General features: G+C 66.2%; 3 protein-coding genes across 3 annotated transcripts; all 3 read left to right on the forward strand.

The window, feature by feature from the left end:
* The first annotated feature begins 414 nt into the window (after nucleotides 1–414).
* ECH1 (enoyl-CoA hydratase 1) lies at nucleotides 415–6,105 on the forward strand. Its single transcript, XM_032127484.1, has 10 exons — nucleotides 415–662; nucleotides 1,074–1,272; nucleotides 2,166–2,254; nucleotides 2,938–3,059; nucleotides 3,136–3,184; nucleotides 4,565–4,629; nucleotides 4,751–4,821; nucleotides 4,897–4,968; nucleotides 5,407–5,557; nucleotides 5,795–6,105. Exons 1-10 carry the CDS (start codon nucleotides 500–502, stop codon nucleotides 5,897–5,899), a joined length of 1,086 nt encoding a protein of 361 aa, XP_031983375.1. The 5' UTR covers nucleotides 415–499; the 3' UTR covers nucleotides 5,900–6,105.
* A 158-nt stretch (nucleotides 6,106–6,263) lies between these two features.
* On the forward strand, nucleotides 6,264–12,397 carry LGALS4 (galectin 4). Its single transcript, XM_032127486.1, has 10 exons — nucleotides 6,264–6,926; nucleotides 7,824–7,912; nucleotides 8,229–8,430; nucleotides 9,683–9,799; nucleotides 9,986–10,009; nucleotides 10,247–10,291; nucleotides 10,405–10,434; nucleotides 10,776–10,864; nucleotides 11,575–11,746; nucleotides 12,107–12,397. Exons 1-10 carry the CDS (start codon nucleotides 6,882–6,884, stop codon nucleotides 12,251–12,253), a joined length of 960 nt encoding a protein of 319 aa, XP_031983377.1. The 5' UTR covers nucleotides 6,264–6,881; the 3' UTR covers nucleotides 12,254–12,397.
* Nucleotides 12,398–13,702: 1,305 nt separating this feature from the next.
* Nucleotides 13,703–17,260, forward strand: EIF3K (eukaryotic translation initiation factor 3 subunit K). The gene is made up of 8 exons (XM_032127340.1): nucleotides 13,703–13,805; nucleotides 14,204–14,302; nucleotides 14,386–14,506; nucleotides 15,651–15,725; nucleotides 15,833–15,899; nucleotides 16,278–16,355; nucleotides 16,658–16,783; nucleotides 17,132–17,260. Exons 1-8 carry the CDS (start codon nucleotides 13,747–13,749, stop codon nucleotides 17,161–17,163), a joined length of 657 nt encoding a protein of 218 aa, XP_031983231.1. The 5' UTR covers nucleotides 13,703–13,746; the 3' UTR covers nucleotides 17,164–17,260.
* Nucleotides 17,261–17,377: the final 117 nt, after the last annotated feature.

The raw sequence follows: 17,377 nt of genomic DNA on the forward strand, positions 1-17,377 counted from the left end.
CAGCACGGCCCAGCACGGCCGGGCCCGGGTGTCCGTTCGGGAGGGGCCGGGCCGGGAGCTGCCCCTGCGGCTCGGGGCCACTTCCGAGGGCGGCCCGCGGGGACATCCCGCTCAGGGCCGGGGGGCTCCGGGCTCTCCCTCTGCGGGCAGCGGCTGCGGGAACGCGGGGGGCGGGCGGACGTCCAGGGGCAGCGAGAGGCGCTCGCCCGTCCTGACAGCCCCGGCCACACTCCGGCCCTTGGGCCAGCGGGCGGCGGCAGCCAGGGGTGCCCAGGGACCCCCGCCCCCGGCGCTTGGCCCAGCGACCCCAAATCCCGTCCCAGCGACCCCAAATCCCGTCCCAGCGATCCCGAATTCCCCCCCAGCGATCCCAAATCTCGTCCCAGCGATCCCAAATCCCCCCCAGCGATCCCAAATTCCTTTTGGTTTTGGCTTGTCTGGGTTTTTCTCCCTGGGGAATCGTCCCCGTGCGCTGCCGGGAGGCGACATCGCCGGGACAATGCCCCGAGCCGGAAGCGCGGCCTCCACCGGCGGCGTCTCGCGGAGCTATCGCGAGATTTGGGCCGGGAGCGCTCCCATTGGCTGCGGGGCCGGAAGCGCGGACGCCCCCTGGCGGCGAGCGGAGCCCATGGCGGCGGGGGTCGCGCGGCTGCTGCGCGCTCGTGAGTGGGGGGGGGGGGGGGGGCGACCCCGGGAGGGCACGTGACCCCCCCGGAGCACGTGACACCCCCGGACCCCCGCCCGGCCCAGGGACCCCCGGGTGACCTTGACCCCCCCCCCCATCACGTGACCCCCAGTGCCTCCCAGTCCTTCCCAGTGACCCCCAGTTTGTCCCCAGGGACCCCCGGGGTCCCTCCCTCCGTCCCAGTTCGTCCCAGTGGCTCCCAGTGCCCTCCCAGCGCTCCCAGCCTTCCTCCAGTGCGTCCCAGCTCCTCCTAACTGTGTCCCAGTCCCCTCCCGGCGCCCCGAGCCCTGCTCCAGTGCCCCCAGTGCCCCCCAGTGCCCCTCCCAGTCCCCCCCCAGTCCCCTCCCAGCGCCCCGAGCCCTGCTCCAGCGGGTCCCACTCCCCCCAGTGTGTCCCAGTCCGGCCCCAGTGGCGCTGCGGGCGCTGTCCCGGCCGATGGCGTCGGAGGCGGCGGCGCTGGGGGGGCCGGAGCCGGGAGCCCCCCGGGAGCTGCGGACGCTGCGGCTGCAGCGGGAGCGGGAGCACGTCCTGCACCTGCAGCTCAACCGGCCCGGCAAGCGCAACGCCCTCAACCTGCTCTGCTGGAGGTACTGGGAGCACTGGCGGGGACTGGGACAGCACTGGGAGCTGCCGGAGAACAGCTGCGGGCACTGGCGGGGGACTGGGAGCACTGGGGAGGGACTGGGGAGGGATTGGGATACACTGGAATGGACTGGGAGCACTGGGCAGGGACTGGCCAGGAACCACTGGAACAGGACTGGGATGGGACTGGGGCATGCTGGGCCGCACTGGCAGTCACTGGTGGTCAGTAGTGGTCAGTGGCAGTCAGTGGCGGTCACTGGTGGTCACTGGCAGTCACCGGCAGTCACTGGCGGTCACTGGCGGTCACTGGCGGTCACTGGTGGTCACTGGCGGTCACTGGCAGTCACTGGTGGTCAGTGGCAGTTACTGGTGGTCACTGGCGGTCACTGGCGGTCACTGGCAGTCACTGGTGGTCAGTGGCAGTTACTGGTGGTCACTGGCGGTCACTGGCAGTCACTGGTGGTCAGTGGCAGTTACTGGTGGTCACTGGCGGTCACTGGCGGTCACTGGCAGTCACTGGTGGTCAGTGGCAGTTACTGGTGGTCACTGGCAGTCACTGGCGGTCACTGGCAGTCACTGGTGGTCAGTGGCAGTTACTGGTGGTCACTGGCGGTCACTGGCGGTCACTGGCAGTCACTGGTGGTCAGTGGCAGTTACTGGTGGTCACTGGAGGTCACTGGCGGTCACTGGCAGTCACTGGTGGTCAGTGGCAGTTACTGGTGGTCACTGGAGGTCACTGGCGGTCACTGGCAGTCACTGGTGGTCAGTGGCAGTCACTGGCGGTCACTGGCGGTCACTGGCGGTCACTGGCGGTCACTGGTGGTCACTGGCGGTCACTGGCGGTCACTGGTGGCCAGTGGCGGTCACTGGCGGTCACTGGCGGTGCCGGTTCCCGCAGGGAGCTGCTGGAATGTTTCCAGGACATCTCCCGGGACCCCTCGTGCCGCGCCGTCGTCCTGTCCGGCGCCGGGAGCGCCTTCACTGCTGGTGACCGCGGGGGCCGCGACTGCCGGGGGGTCCCTGTGCCCCTGGGGGGGTCCCTGTGCCCCTGAGGGGGGGGGTCTCTGTGCCCCTGAGGGGGGGGGTCTCTGTGCCCCTGAGGGGGGTCCCTGTGCCCCTGGGGGGGTCCCTGTGCCCCTGAGGGGGGTCCCTGTGCCCTGGGAGGGGGGTCCCTGTGCCCCTGGGGGGGTCCCTGTGCCCCTGGGGGGGTCCCTGTGCCCCGAGGGGTCCCTGTGCCCCTGAGGGGGGTCCCTGTGCCCCTGTGAGGGTCTCTGTGCCCCTGTGAGGGTCTCTGTGCCCCTGGGGGGTCTCTGTGCCCCGAGGGGTCCCTGTGCCCCTGGGGGGGTCCCTGTGCCCCGAGGGGTCTCTGTGCCCCGAGGGGTCCCTGTGCCCCTGAGGGGGGTCCCTGTGCCCCTGGGGGGGGTCCCTGTGCCCTGGGGGGGGTCTCTGTGCCCCTGGGGGGTCCCTGTGCCCCAAGGGGTCCCTGTGCCCCTGGGGGGGGGTCCCTGTGCCCCTGGGAGGGGGGTCTCTGTGCCCCTGGGGGGGTTCCTGTGCCCCTGGGGGGTCCCTGTGCCCCTGGGGGGTCCCTGTGCCCCTGGGGGGGGTCCCTGTGCCCTGGGGGGGGTCCTGTGCCCCCAGGCCCCCCGTGACCTTTGCCCCCGCTCCCGCAGGGATCGACCTGTCGGACCTGGGAGCCTTGGCCGGGGAGCCCGGCGGGGACGTCGCCCGCCGCGCCTGGAACCTGCGGCAGCGCATCCTGGAGCTCCAGGAGAGCTTCTCCGTCATGGAGAAGGTGGGGACGGCCGCGGGCGCGGCAGGGACCCTGTGGGCCCCCCAAACTCTCCCTGACTCCCCCAAAACCCCCACAGTGCCCCAAACCCGTGATCGCCGCCGTGCACGGGCCCTGCATCGGAGCCGGTGAGAGGGGCCAGGGATGGGATTGGGGTTGGGATGGTGGGGGAATGGGATCGGGGTTGGGATTGGGGTTGGGATGGTGGGGGGATGGGATCAGGGTTGGGATCGGGGTTGGGATGGTGGGGGGATGGGATCGGGGTTGGGATCGGGACAGAGAGTGGGATGGGGGTGGGGACAAGGATGGGATGGGACTGGGGTGAGGCTGGTGGTGGATTGGGATTGGGATGAAGATGAGGATGGGGTGAGATGGGAAGAGGATGAGGATGGGTGGGATGAGAGGGAGGATGGGATGAAGATCAGGATGAAGAAGAAAATGGGACAAAGACAAGGATGAGGATGAGAACAAGGATGGCATGAGGGTGAGAGTGAGGATGGGATGAGGATGAGGGTGAGGATGGGATGAGGGTGGGATGAAGATGAGAACAAGGATGGGATGAGGGTGAGGGTGAGGATGGGAAGAGGATGAGGATGAGGGTGGGATGAGGATGAGAACAAGGATGGGATGAGGGTGAAGGTGAGGATGGGATGAGGATGAGGATGTGATGAGGGTAAGGATGAGGATGAGGATGAAGGTAAGGATGGGGTGAGGATGGGATGAGGATGTGATGAGGGTGAGGATGAGGATGGGATGAGGGTGAGGATGAGGATGGGATGAGGGTGAGGATGAGGATGGGATGAGGGTGAGGATGAGAGTGAGGATGGGATGAGGGTGAGGATGAGGATGGGATGAGGGTGAGGATGAGGGTGAGGATGAAGGTAAGGATGGGGTGAGGGTGAGGATGAGGGTGAGGATGGGATGAGGGTGAGGATGAGGATGGGATGAGGGTGAGGATGAGGATGGGGTGAGGATGGGATGAGGGTGAGGATGAGGATGGGATGAAGGTGAGGGTGAGGATGAGGATGAGGATGGGATGAGGGTGAGGATGAGGATGGGATGAGGGTGAGGATGAGGATGGGGTGAGGATGGGGTGAGGGTGAGGATGAGGATGGGATGAGGGTGAGGGTGAGGATGAGGATGAGGATGGGATGAGGGTGAGGGTGAGGATGGGATGAGGGTGAGGGTGAGGATGAGGATGAGGATGGGATGAGGGTGAGGATGGGATGAGGGTGAGGATGAGGGTGAGGATGAAGGTAAGGATGGGGTGAGGGTGAGGATGAGGGTGAGGATGAGGGTGAGGATGGGATGAGGGTGAGGATGAGGATGGGATGAGGGTGAGGATGAGGATGGGATGAAGGTAAGGATGGGGTGAGGGTGAGGATGAGGATGAGGGTGAGGATGAGGGTGAGGATGGGATGAGGGTGAGGATGAGGATGGGATGAGGGTGAGGATGAGGATGGGATGAGGGTGAGGATGAGGAGAGTGAAGATGTTTCCCCCTCTCAGGTGTGGACCTGATCTCGGCCTGTGACATCCGGTTCTGCTCCCAGGACGCCTCGTTCCAGGTCAAGGTGGGACACGAGGGGTTCCCGGGACCCTCTGGATGTCCCCGAGGCCCCTCAGGTGTCCCCAAAGCCCCCTGGGACACCCCTGTGGCCCCACGGCTACCCCGGACCCCCCCTGTCCCCACAGGAGGTGGACATGGGGCTGGCGGCCGACGTGGGGACCCTGCAGCGCCTCCCCAAAATCGTGGGGAACCAGAGGTGGGTGGGGGGCCACGGGCGGGGTGGGGGGCACGGGGGACCCCTGTGACCCCCCGCTGTCCCCGGCGTCCCCAGCCTGGTGAACGAGCTGGCCTTCACCGCCCGCGTCATGAGGGCCCCCGAGGCGCTGAGCTGTGGCCTCGTCAGGTGGGGGGGCCCCAAAATCGGGGGGAACCCCAGAATTGGGGTGGGGGGCACTTGGGGGGGTCTCCAGAATTGGGGAGGGGGACACGGGGGGGGCTGGGAGGGTCACCAAATGGTGACACTGCGGGTGGCCGTGGGGGGTCGTGAGGGGCTTTTGGGGGGTCCTGGGGGTGTTTGGGTGCCCTGGGGGTCCCTGGGTGAGTTTTGGGGTCCCCTGGGGTGTTCGGGGGGATTTTGGGGGGATCCTCGGGTGGATTTTTGGGTCCCTGGGTGGATTTCGGGGTCCTTTGGGGTGGATTTTTTTTGGTGGATTTTGGGGTGTTTTTGGGTGGATTTTTTGGGTGGAGCTTTGGTGGATTTGGGGTGTAGTTTGGGGTGCAGTTTTTGGGTGGATTTGGGGTGGAGTTTGGGGTGGATTTTGGGGTGACCCTGCCCCCCCAGCCGGGTGCTGCCAGACAAGGCGACGCTGCTGGAGGTGGCCCTGGAGGTGGCCGCGGCCATCGCTGCCCGCAGCCCCGTGGCCGTGCAGGGCACCAAGGTCAACCTGGTGTACTCGAGGGACCGGCCCGTCGCCGAGGGGCTGCTGCACGTGGTGGGTGGCACCAGGGCCCCAGAATACCCCAAATAACCGTGTCCCCTGTGCCCGCAGCCCCGTGTCACCCGCGGTCCCCAGAATGCCACGTCCTCCCTGTCACACCCCTGTCCCTGTGCCCACAGGTGTCCCATTCCCATCCCTGTTCCCAGGGTGTCCTGTCCCTGTCCCCAGGGGTGTCCTGTCCCTGTCCCCAGGCGTCCCAGCCGTGTCCCATGTCCCTGTTGCCGTCCCCAGGCCACCTGGAACATGGCCATGCTGCAGACCGAGGACATCCCCAAGTCCGTGCAGGCGGCCCTGGACAAGAAGGGACCTGAGGATGTCCCGTTCGCCAAGCTCTGATGTCACCTCAGTGCCGCCAACGTCACCAACGTGCCCTTGCCCGAGTGCCGATGTCACCTCAGTGCCACCAGCATCCCCAGTGCCCCCTTGCCCAGGCTGTAGAACCAGCTCGGTGTCCCCTCAGTGTCCCCTCGGTGTCCCCAGTGTCCCCTTCATCGTCTCTGGGGCCACCTCAGTGTCCCCCAATAAACCCGTTTGTCCCCACATGTCCTTGGCTTGTCACTGGGGTTCCCTGTGTCCCCAGAGTGCCACCGCGGCTCTGGGGGTTCCCCAAGGCGCTGCCGTGGGTGTTCCCCGTGTCCCCAGAGTGCCACCGTGGCTCTGGGGGTTCCCCGTGTCCCCAAAGTGCCACCGCGGCTCTGGGGTTCCCCGTGTCCCCAGAGTGCCACCGTGGCTCTGGGGGTTCCCCGTGTCCCCAAAGTGCCACCGCGGCTCTGGGGGTTCCCCGTGTCCCCAGAGTGCCACCGTGGCTCTGGGGTTCCCCGTGTCCCCAGAGTGCCACCGTGGCTCTGGGGTTCCCTGTGTCCCCAAAGTGCCACCGTGGCTCTGGGGTTCCCCGTGTCCCCAAAGTGCCACCGCGGCTCTGGGGGTTCCCCGTGTCCCCAAAGTGCCACCGCGGCTCTGGGGGTTCCCCGTGTCCCCAGAGTGCCACCGTGGCTCTGGGGTTCCCCGTGTCCCCAGAGTGCCACCGTGGCTCTGGGGGTTCCCCGTGTCCCCAGAGTGCCACCGCGGCTCTGGGGGTCCCAAGGTCCGAGCCCCCGCCGTGTCCCAGCCGGCCCCTCCCGGGGCACAGTCCAGGGCGGTGTCACCTGTGCCAGGTGTGTCCCCAGCCCCCCCAATTCCCATATCCGGGGGGGTCAAAGTCCGCACCCTGCCCTGGGAGGGGCCGGAATCGGGGGGCCCCACGTGGGGTGGGGTATAAAGGGCCCCCGGTGTCCCCGCTGCCACTGTCCCCGCTGCCACTGTCACCGCTGCCACCACCATGACTTTTGTCCCCGCGCCCGGGTACATGCCCGCCTACAACCCGGTGAGTACCCCAAAAACGGGGGCTGGGGGCACCCCAAAAACCGGGGAGGGGGGTTGGGAGGGCCCTGTGACCCTGCAGGGACAGAGATTGGGGTCCTGGGGGGCCCTGTCACCCCCAAGGACAGGGGTTGGGGGGTCCCTGTCTCCCCAAACCCGGGGGCCTGGGGGTCTGGGGGGTCCCTGTCACCTCCTAGTGGCATTTGGGGTCCCTGTCACCCCAAACCCGGGGAGCGGGGGGTCTGGGGGTCCCTGTCACCCCAAACCCGGGGAGCAGGGGGTCTGGGGGTCCCTGTCACCCCAAATCCGGGGAGCGGGGGCTCTGGGGGTCCCTGTCACCCCAAACCCGGGGAGCGGGGGCTCTGGGGGTCCCTGTCACCCCAAATCCGGGGAGCGGGGGCTCTGGGGGTCCCTGTCACCCCAAATCCGGGGAGTTGGGGGTCTGGGGGTCCCTGTCACCCCAAACCCGGGGAGCGGGGGCTCTGGGGGTCCCTATCGCCCCAAACCCGGGGAGCGGGGGGTCTGGGGGTCCCTGTCACCCCAAACCCGGGGAGTGGGGGGTCTGGGGGTCCCTGTCACCCCAAACCCGGGGAGCGGGGGCTCTGGGGGTCCGTGTCACCCCAAATCCGGGGAGCGGGGGCTCTGGGGGTCCCTGTCACCCCAAATCCGGGGAGCGGGGGCTCTGGGGGTCCCTGTCACCCCAAATCCGGGGAGTGGGGGCTCTGGGGGTCCCTGTCACCCCAAATCCGGGGAGTGGGGGGTCTGGGGGTCCCTGTCACCCCAAACCCGGGGAGTGGGGGGTCTGGGGGTCCCTGTCACCCCAAACCCGGGGAGTGGGGGGTCTGGGGGTCCCTGTCACCTCGCAGTAACACTGACCCCCCCGACCCTGCTTTCCCCCCAGCCCCTGCCCTACGTGGCCCCCGTGTTCGGGGGGCTCTGGCCCGGGATGGCCGTTTACGTGCAAGGGGTGGTGAAACCCCAACCTGACCGGTACTGGGGGCACTGGGGGGCACTGGGAGGGCACTGGGGGGACACTGGGAGGGACACAGGCGATGATGATGACAACGGTGACAATGGGGGGGCTGGCCCCAGGTGAACCTGGTGGGGGGGCACAGGTACATGGGGGGACACTGGGGGACACTGGGTGACACCGGGGGACACAGGGTGATACTGGGGTGACACGGGGTGACACTGGGGGGCACGGGGTGACACTAGGGGACACCAGGTGACACGGGGGTGACACTGAGGGACACGGGGGGTCCCGGGAGGACACTGGGGGACACTGGGGTGACAATGCTGTCCCCAGGTTCCGCATCAACCTGGCCACGGGCCCCTCGGAGGCGGCGGACGTGGCGCTGCACCTGAACCCGCGCTTCAGCGGGGATGTCGCGGTGCTCAACAGCCGCCGGGGCGGGTGCTGGGGGGACGAGCAGCGCCGGGAGCTGCACCCGCTCTGCCCGGGGGGGCCCTTCGAGATCGTCATCAGCGTCACCCCCGAGGGCTACCGGGTACCGTGCGGCGGCTTCGGGGGCCTAGGCGGGGATTTGGGGTGCCCAGGGGGAGCTGGGGGGTCTAAAGGGGGTTATAGGGATCCTCAGGGGGGGATTTGGGATCCTCAGGGGGGGATTTGGGGTGCCCAGGGGGAGCTGGGAGGTCTAAAGGGGGTTACAGGGATCCTCGGGGGGGATTTGGGGTGCCCAGGGGAGATTTGGGGTGCCCAAGGGGGAGCTGGGGGGTCAAAAGGGGGTTATAGGGATCCTCAGGGGGGGATTTGGGATCCTCAGGGGGGGATTTGGGGTGCCCAAGGGGCGATTTGGGGGTCTAAAAGGGGTTATAGGGATCCTCAGGGGGGGATTTGGGGTGCCCAAGGGAGGATTTGGGGGTCTAAAAGGGGTTATAGGGATCCTCAGGGGGGGATTTGGGGTGCCCAAGGGGCGATTTGGGGGTCTAAAAGGGGTTATAGGGATCCTCAGGGGGGGATTTGGGGTGCCCAAGGGGCGATTTGGGGGTCTAAAAGGGGTTATAGGGATCCTCAGGGGGGGATTTGGGGTGCCCAAGGGAGGATTTGGGGGTCTAAAAGGGGTTATAGGGATCCTCAGGGGGGGATTTGGGGTGCCCAAGGGAGGATTTGGGGGTCTAAAAGGGGTTATAGGGATCCTCAGGGGGGGATTTGGGGTGCCCAAGGGGCGATTTGGGGGTCTAAAAGGGGTTATAGGGATCCTCAGGGGGGGATTTGGGGTGCCCAAGGGGCGATTTGGGGTGCCCAGGGGCGATTTGGGGGTCTAAAGGGGGTTATAGGGATCCTCAGGGGGGGATTTGGGGTGCCCAAGGGGCGATTTGGGGGTCCCAAGAGGGTTATAGGAGCTCTCAGGGAGGTATTTGGGGTCTCCAAAAGGGTTTATAGGGGATATTTGGGACCCCAACGGGGTATTTGAGTGTCCTGGGTGGGTATTTGGGGTCCCGGGGCTGCATTTTGGGGTTCTGGGGTGTATTTGGGGTCCCGGGGCTGCATTTTGGGGTCGGGGCTATTTGGGGTTCTGGGGTGTATTTGGGGTCCCGGGGCTGCATTTTGGGGTTCTGGGGTGTATTTGGGGTCCCGGGGCTGCATTTTGGGGTCGGTGTCTGGGGTCCCGGGGCTGCATTTTGGGGTCGGGGCTATTTGGGGTTCTGGGGTGTATTTGGGGTGCCGGGGCTGCATTTTGGGGTCGGTGTCTGGGGTCCCGGGGGTGTTTCGGGGTGTCTGACCCGCTGTCCCCCCAGATCCTGGTGAACGGGACCTTCTTCGACGAGTTCCCGCACCGGCTGCCCCCGGAGCAGGTGGCAGCCGTGACCGTGGACGGGGACCTGGAGCTGCACTCGGCCTCGGTCATGGGCGCGGTGAGAGCCCCCAGCCCCAAACCCCGCACCCCGAATTCCTCCCCAGACCTCCTCATTCCCCTCCCCGTACCCCAAACCCACCTGCTGTCTCCCCCATCCCCTCACCTGGAGCTGAGGGGGGCGGGGTGACCCCCCCAAATCCCCCGTACCCCCAAACCCCTCTGACCGCCCCCCTTTGCCTTGCAGGGCGCGTGTCCCCCATGTGTCCCGGTGAGTCCGGGGGTGGGTGGGGGGTCCACAAGGTGGGTTTGGGGGGTCCCCAGGTGGGTTTGGGGGGCCCCCAGGTGAGTTCCAGGGTCCCCAAGGTGGGGCTGGGGGGTCCCCAAGTGGGTTTGGGGGTCTCCAGGTGGGTTTGGGGGGTCCCCAGGTGAGTTCGGGGCTGCCCAGGTGGATTTTGGGGGGCCCTCGGTGGGTTTTGTGCTCCCCTGACTGCTGTGCTCCCCCCAGGACATGCCGCAGATCACCCCCATTTACCCCAACTGTAACCTGCCGGTAAGTGGGGAGGGGTCCCCCCAAAACTGACCCCCACCCCCATCACGGGGGGGTCCCCGGGGGTTCCCCGGGTGTCCCCCCACCCCACTGACCCCACACTGTGCCCCCTGCAGGTGATGGGGCAGCCCCCCACCTTCCACCCGGTGAGTGCGGGGGGTTCTGGGGGCCTGGGGGGGTTTGGGGGGTCTCAGAGGGTATTTGGGGAGGGGTCCTGGGGGGGTTGGGGAGGTGCAGGGTGGATCTTGAGGAGGTTTGGGGGAGTTTGGGGGGGCTCGGGGGGGGCTCAGGGTAGGATTTGGGGTCCTGAGGGGGTGACAGAAGGGTTTGGGGGGGTTCAGGGAGGGGACGAGGGGGGTTTGGGGGGGCTCAGAGGGTGGGATTTGGGTCCCTGGGGGGCTCTGGGGAGGTTGTTGGGATTTGGGGGCCCTGGCGGGGGTTGAAGGGGTCTCGCCCCCCTCCGAGCCCCCCGTTTTTGCCCCCCCAGACCGTGCCCTTCATCGCCACCATCCCGGGGGGGCTCTTCCCCAAGAAAACCATCGTCATCAAGGGCTTCATCCCGCACGATGCCGGCAGGTACTGGAGACCCCCCAAAAAAACCCTCCCCAAAATCCGCTGACCCCCCCTAAAACACCCATGAAGGTCTTCATCCCCCTCAAAACCTCCTTCCCAACCTCCCTTGAGCCCCCCAAAACTCCTTGATTCCCCCAAGGACCCCAACCCCACAACCAAAATCCCCCCCAGGCCCCCTCAACTTCCCCTTGTGCCCCCCAAACCCCCCCGTCACCCCTCTCAGGACCCCAAAATCCCCCAAACCCCCCTGTCCCTGAACCTCCTGACCTGTCACCCCCCAACCCCCCCTGTCACCCCTCTCAGGACCCCAAATCCCCCCAAACCCCCCTGTCCCTGAACCTCCTGACCCATCACCCCCCAAACCCCCCCTGTCACCCCTCTCAGGACCCCAAAACCCCCCAAACCCCCCTGTCACCCCTCTCAGGACCCCAAATCCCCCCCAAACCCCCCTGTCCCTGAACCTCCTGACCTGTCACCCCCCAAACCCCCCCTGTCACCACCCCGGGACCCCAAAACCCCCCAAACCCCCCTGTCCCTGAACCTCCTGACCCATCACCCCCCAAACCCCCCCTGTCACCACCCCGGGACCCCAAAACCCCCCAAACCCCCCTGTCCCTGAACCTCCTGACCCATCACCCCCCAACCCCCCCTGTCACCACCCCGGGACCCCAAATCCCCCCAAACCCCCACTCCTGACCCCGTGTGCCCCCCAGGTTCCACATCAACCTGCGCGCGGGCCCGGGGGGGGACGTGGTGCTGCACTTGAACCCCCGCATGGACGAGGGGGGGGCCGTGGTCCGCAACGCCTTCCTGGGGGGCTGCTGGGGCGAGGAGGAGCGGGACATCAGCTGCTGCCACCCCTTCCAGCGCGGCCGCTACTTCGACGTGAGCGGGGAGGGGGCTCGGGGGGATTGGGGGGGCGTTGGAGGAGTTTTGGGGGGTCCTGGGGGACTTTAGGCAGGGGATTTGGGGTCCTGGATGGGGCACAGGGTGGGATTTGGAATGCGGGAGGGGGCTCTGGAGAGTTTGGGGGTCTCTTTGTGTGGCTCTTGGTGGGGTTTGGGGTCCTCATGGGGGGTCAGAGGTGTTTTTGGGGTCCTGGCTGACTCGGGGGGGGCACAGGGGGATTTTGGGGGGCTCTGGGAGGCGAACAGGCTGAGATTTGGGATCTGGGGGGTGGCTCCAGGGGGACTTCGGGGGTCTCTGTGGTGATGGCCCCCCTTTCACCCCTCTCCCCCTCTCCAGCTGTCGATCCGCTGCGGGAACCATCGGTTCAAGGTGTTCGCCGAGGGGCAGCCGCTCCTCGAATTCCGCCACCGGGTCCCATGCGGGCCCCACGTGGACGTGCTGGAGATCGAGGGCGATGTCGTCCTGTCCTACGTCCACTTCTGACCCACAAGTGTCCCATAACTGCCCCATAACTGCCCACTGACAGCCTCGCAACTGCCCTGGAGCAGCCCCGTAACTGCCCCCCACAACTGCCCCACAACTGTCCTCTCCCAACGCTGACCCCAATAAAGCTGTTCCTGCTCCGGCTCTGGAGACTTGAGGAAAAATAGGCTGGGAAACGTGAGAGGAAAAGAGAGGGAAAAGTGAGGGGAATGTGGAGGGGAAAAGGGTGGGAAGCTTGAGGGGAAAAGGGCGGGAAGCGTGAGGGGAAAAGGGCGGGAAATGTGAGGGGAAAAGGGTGAGAAATGTGAGGGGAAAAGGGCGGGAAGCGTGAGGGGGAAAGGGTGAGAAATGTGAGGGGGAAAAGGGCGGGAAGCGTGAGGGGGAAAGGGTGAGAAATGTGAGGGGGAAAAGGGCGGGAAGCGTGAGGGGAAAAGGGTGAGAAATGTGAGGGGGAAAAGGGTGGGAAGCGTGAGGGGAAAAGGGTGAGAAATGTGAGGGGAAAAGGGCGGGAAGCGTGAGGGGAAAAGGGCGGCAACCGTGAGGGGGAAAGGGTGAGAAATGTGAGGGGAAAAGGGCGGGAAGCGTGAGGGGAAAAGGGCGGGAAGCGTTGAGGGGAAAAGGGCGGGAAGCGTGAGGGGAAAAGGGCGGGAACCATGAGGGGAAAAGGGCGGGAAGCGTGAGGGGAAAAGGGCGGGAACCATGAGGGGAAAAGGGCGGGAAGCGTGAGGGGAAAAGGGTGAGAAATGCGAGGGGGAAAAGGGCGGGAAGTGTGAGGGGAAAAGGGTGAGAAATGTGAGGGGGAAAAGGGCGGGAAGCGTGAGGGGAAAAGGGTGAGAAATGTGAGGGGAAAAGGGCGGGAAGCGTGAGGGGAAAAGGGCGGGAAGCGTGAGGGGAAAAGGGCGGGAACCATGAGGGGAAAAGGGCGGGAACGTGAGGGGAAAAGGGTGAGAAATGTGAGGGAAAAAGGGGGGGACCGTGAGGGGAAAAGGGCGGGAAGCGTGAGGGAAAAACGGCGGGAACCGTGACCCTCCCTGAGACCCCCCTGAAACCCTCCACAACCCCTCAGGACCCCCCTGGGTCGTTACTGACCCCTCGTCCCCCCACTGCCTCCCCAGTTTGGCCCAGTTCAGCCTCACGCTGATCCCAATCCCAGTATAACCCAGTAGAACTCCAGCACGATCTGACTGTCCCTCCCAGTACGATCCCAGTACGGTCGCAGTGTGATGCCAGTGCGATCCCAGTTTGTCCCAGTCCCTCCCGTTATGCCCGCACAGTGCCCACCCGCACCGCGGCGGCGGCTCGGCCCCAGCCCGTCGCGGTTTCCCCGTTTTGTCCCCGCGGGCCCAGCCGGGGGCGCTGCCGGTACCGGGAGGGGGCGCGCTTACAGCGGAGCGCGCGGTCCCGCCGTGTGGGCGTGGCCAGGCACCTTCGGCCCCGCCCCCGCCTGGCGAGGCGGAACTCGCCGTGACGTCACTTCCGGAAGAGCCGCGAACATGGCGCTGTTCGAGCAGATGCGGGCGAACGTGGGGAAACTGCTGCGGGGCATCGACCGGTACTGGGAGCACTGGGAGGGCACTGGGAACGGACTGGGGGGGGACGGGAGGGCGTGGGAGAGGGCTGGGGGGCCGTGGGGAGGTTGCGGGTGTTTAAAAGGGGCCCTGCGGGGGTCCCTGGGGGGTCACGGGGGGCCCCAGGTGGGTACCGGGGGGTCCCAGGAGGGTCCAGGGGGTCCCAGGTGGGTCACGGGGGCTCCCAGGTGTATCACGGGGGGCCCAGGAGGGTCCCGGGGGGGTCCTAGGGGGGTCACGGGTGGTCCCAGGCGGGTCACGGGGGTCCCAGGGTGTTCCAAGGTGGTCCAGGGGGGTCACGGGAGGCCCCAGGGGGGTCACGGGGGTCCCAGGAGGGTCCAGGGGGGTCCCAGGGGGTCCCAGCCCCCCCTCACCTGCGCAGGTACAACCCCGAGAACCTGGCCACCCTGGAGCGCTACGTGGAGACGCAGGCCAAGGAGAACGCCTACGACCTGGAGGCCAACCTGGCCGTGCTGAAGCTGTGAGGGCTCCGGGGGGCTCCGGGGGGGGTTTGGGGGTCCCTGAGCCCCCCCAGCCCCCTCACCTGGGCCCACCTGTGCGCAGGTACCAGTTCAACCCCGCCTTCTTCCAGACCGGGGTGACGGCGCAGATCCTGCTCAAGGCCCTCACCAACCTCCCGCACACCGACTTCACCCTCTGCAAGTGCATGATCGACCAGGCTCACGTATCCTGGGGAACCCCCCCAGTTCCATGGGGATCCCCGGGATTCCCTGGGGAACCCCCCCAGTTCCATGGGGAACCCCCCCAATTTCCTGGGGAACCCCCCCAGTTCCATGGGGAACCCCCCCAATTTCCTGGGGAACCCCCCCAGTTCCATGGGGAACTCCCCAATTCCCTGGGGAACCCCCCCAATTCCCTGGGGATCCCCCCAATTCCCTGGGGATCCCCCCCAGTTCCATGGGGAACTCCCCAGTTCCCTGGGGAACCCCAGGATTCCATGGGGAACCCCACCAGTTCCCTGGGGAACCCCGGGATTCCATGGGGAACCCCCCCAGTTCCATGGGGAACTCCCCAATTCCCTGGGGAACCCCAGGACTCCCTGGGGATCCCCCCCAGTTCCATGGGGATCCCCCCAATTCCCTGGGGATCCCCCCCAGTTCCATGGGGATCCCCCCAATTCCATGGGGAACCCCCCCAGTTCCATGGGGAACTCCCCAGTTCCCTGGGGAACCCCGGGATTCCCTGGGGATCCCCCCCAATTCCATGGGGATCCCCCTCAGTTCCCTGGGGACCCCCAAAATTCCAGAGGGAAGGGAGCCCTCCTGTTTCCAGGTCTGGGTCTCTTGGTCCCTCCCCGGAGGCTCGAGCCCCTCCAAAGAGGCTGATGAAGCAGCACCTTCCTGGATTTAGGGACTTGGGGGGCTGATTCTGGGGGTAAAACCCTGGGGAACTCCCCCCATTCCATAGGGAACCCCAGAATTCCAGAGGGGCCTCCAATTCCAGGAGCAGCCTGCTCCCCCCCACCCCTTTTTTCCTGGGGTCTGCTCCTTGGGACTCCCCGGAACGCCTGGGTTTAGGGATTTGGGGGGCCCGATTTTTGAGGTGCAGCCCCTGGGGGCTCCCCCATTCCTTTGCCACCCCCAAATTCCATAAGAGCCCCCCAGAATTCCATAGGGACCCCCCTTTCACCTGCCTCACACCCCTCAGTTCCACCTCTGAGAGGTCAAATGTGGTGTTTCTACCTTCCAAATCCCCCCAGGCCCGTGGATTTTGGGATCTGGGAGGGGGAAATTTTCCGGGTTCAGCTGAGGGGGCACCTCCGCTCCCCCTTTTTTCCCGAATTTTCCCTTGACCTCCCCAAAATGCAGCAGGAGGAGCGGCCCATCCGGCAGATCCTGTACCTGGGGGAGCTGCTGGAGACCTGCCACTTCCAGTCCTTCTGGGTGAGTCCCCCGAAATCGGGAGGGAGGGGTCCCCGAGACCCGGGGGAGGGTCCTGGAGACAGAGGGGGACCCCTAAATGTGGGGGGCGACCCCCGGAATTCCGGCAGCAAGCGCTGGATGAGAACATGGAGCTGCTGGAGGGGATCACCGGCTTCGAGGACTCCGTCAGGAAATGTGAGGGGGGATTTGGAGGGTCCTGGGAGGTTCAAGGGGGGCCTGGGGAGGTCCTGAAAGGGTTTGTGGGGTTCTGGGGGGGTGGGAGGAATCTTGAGGGGGTTTTGGGGAGGTTTTGGGGGTCCTGAGTTTTCTCTGGAAGTCCTTGGAGGAACCTGGGGGTGGTTCAGGGGGGATTCGGGGGTCCCTGAGGGGGTTTTGGGGGTACAGAGGTGTCCTGAGGGGGAATTGAGGCATCCTGGAGAGGATTTGTGGGATCCTGGGGAAGTATCGGGGGGGTTGTTTGGGGATCCTGGCAGGTATTTGGGGGTCCAGAGGGGCTTTGGGGGGTTCTGGGCAGTTTTGGGGGGGTCGGTGACTCCGTTGGGGTCCCCCCAGTCATTTGCCACGTGGTGGGGATCACGTACCAGCACATCGACCGCTGGCTGCTCGCCGAGATGCTGGGGGACCTCTCAGGTGAGGGGGCCTGGGCGTCCTGGAGGGGGTTTGGGGGGTTCTGGAGGTGATTTCGGGGGTGTTGGGGGTCCTTTGGGGGTCCCGGGGAGGTGCAGGGGGGTCCTGAGGAGGCTCTGGGAGGGGCTTGGTGCGATACAGGGGGGTTTTGGGGCACCTCTGGGAGTACACAAGGAGGTTTTAGGGCAAAACTCTGTATCTGGGTGGTACAGGGGGATCCTGTGGGGATACAGGGGGGTTTTGGGGGGATCGTGGGGGTGTTTTGGGGGTGTCTGAGCCCCCTCTGACCCTGCCGTGGCCCCCAGAGTCGCAGCTGCGGGTGTGGATGAGCAAGTACGGGTGGACGGAGCCGGAGCCAGGGCGGATCCTGATCTCCAACCAGGAGGAGAACATCAAACCCAAGAACATCGTGGAGAAGATCGACTTCGACAGTGGGTTGGGGGGTTGGGGTATCCTGGCGAGAGTTTAGGGAGGTTTTTGGGGAGTTGGGGGGTCCTGAGGGGGTTTTGGGGGGTTTAGGAGGTTACAGGGAGGTCCCATGGAGATTTTGGGGGTCCTGGGGAGGTGCAGAGGGGTCCCGGAAGAGATTTGGGGGATCTCGAGAGGGTTTGGGGCAGGGTTGGGGGCAATACAGGAGGGTCCTGGGGGTGTCCTCAGGAGTTTTGGATGGATTTTGGGGGTGCGGGGAGGGGTACAGGAGAGGCCCAGGGGTTTCTGAGGGAGCCTGGAAGTGGGGGGCTGTCCCAGGAGCCCCCCCAACTCACCTATTTGTCCCACAGGTGTGTCCAGCATCATGGCGTCCTCTCTCTGAGCCCCCCAGAACCGAGCCCTCAATGCCGACTCCCCAATACCAACTCCCCAACCCCGACCCTCCCCAGTTTAACCAGTAAAGAGACTCCAAGGCGGGACTGGGCTCGTTCTTGGGGGTCCCCAAAATGGGGGGCAGCGTCTGAGGAGAGATGGGCGGGGCTTGTCCGTGGGCGGGGCTTAGGGGGCGCGGTGGGCGGGGCCTCAGGCGCGTGTGG

The sequence above is a fragment of the Corvus moneduloides genome, chromosome 17 (genome assembly GCF_009650955.1).
Source record: "Corvus moneduloides isolate bCorMon1 chromosome 17, bCorMon1.pri, whole genome shotgun sequence".
Taxonomy (NCBI): Eukaryota; Metazoa; Chordata; class Aves; order Passeriformes; family Corvidae; genus Corvus; species Corvus moneduloides.

What these genes read in the sequence shown, in the direction of transcription:
- EIF3K (XM_032127340.1), top strand. Translation starts at nt 13,747, where the DNA reads ATGGCGCTGTTCGAGCAGATGCGGGCGAACGTGGGGAAACTGCTGCGG. An exon ending in GCATGATCGACCAGGCTCAC is followed by an intron (nt 14,507 to 15,650) that starts GTATCCTGGGGA and finishes CCCAAAATGCAG; the next exon opens with CAGGAGGAGCGGCCCATCCG. An exon ending in GATGCTGGGGGACCTCTCAG is followed by an intron (nt 16,356 to 16,657) that starts GTGAGGGGGCCT and finishes CGTGGCCCCCAG; the next exon opens with AGTCGCAGCTGCGGGTGTGG.
- LGALS4 (XM_032127486.1), top strand. Translation starts at nt 6,882, where the DNA reads ATGACTTTTGTCCCCGCGCCCGGGTACATGCCCGCCTACAACCCG. An exon ending in TCACCCCCGAGGGCTACCGG is followed by an intron (nt 8,431 to 9,682) that starts GTACCGTGCGGC and finishes CTGTCCCCCCAG; the next exon opens with ATCCTGGTGAACGGGACCTT. An exon ending in CGTGTCCCCCATGTGTCCCG is followed by an intron (nt 10,010 to 10,246) that starts GTGAGTCCGGGG and finishes TGCTCCCCCCAG; the next exon opens with GACATGCCGCAGATCACCCC.
- ECH1 (XM_032127484.1), top strand. Translation starts at nt 500, where the DNA reads ATGCCCCGAGCCGGAAGCGCGGCCTCCACCGGCGGCGTCTCGCGGAGC. An exon ending in CGCGCGGCTGCTGCGCGCTC is followed by an intron (nt 663 to 1,073) that starts GTGAGTGGGGGG and finishes CACTCCCCCCAG; the next exon opens with TGTGTCCCAGTCCGGCCCCA. An exon ending in CGGGCCCTGCATCGGAGCCG is followed by an intron (nt 3,185 to 4,564) that starts GTGAGAGGGGCC and finishes TCCCCCTCTCAG; the next exon opens with GTGTGGACCTGATCTCGGCC.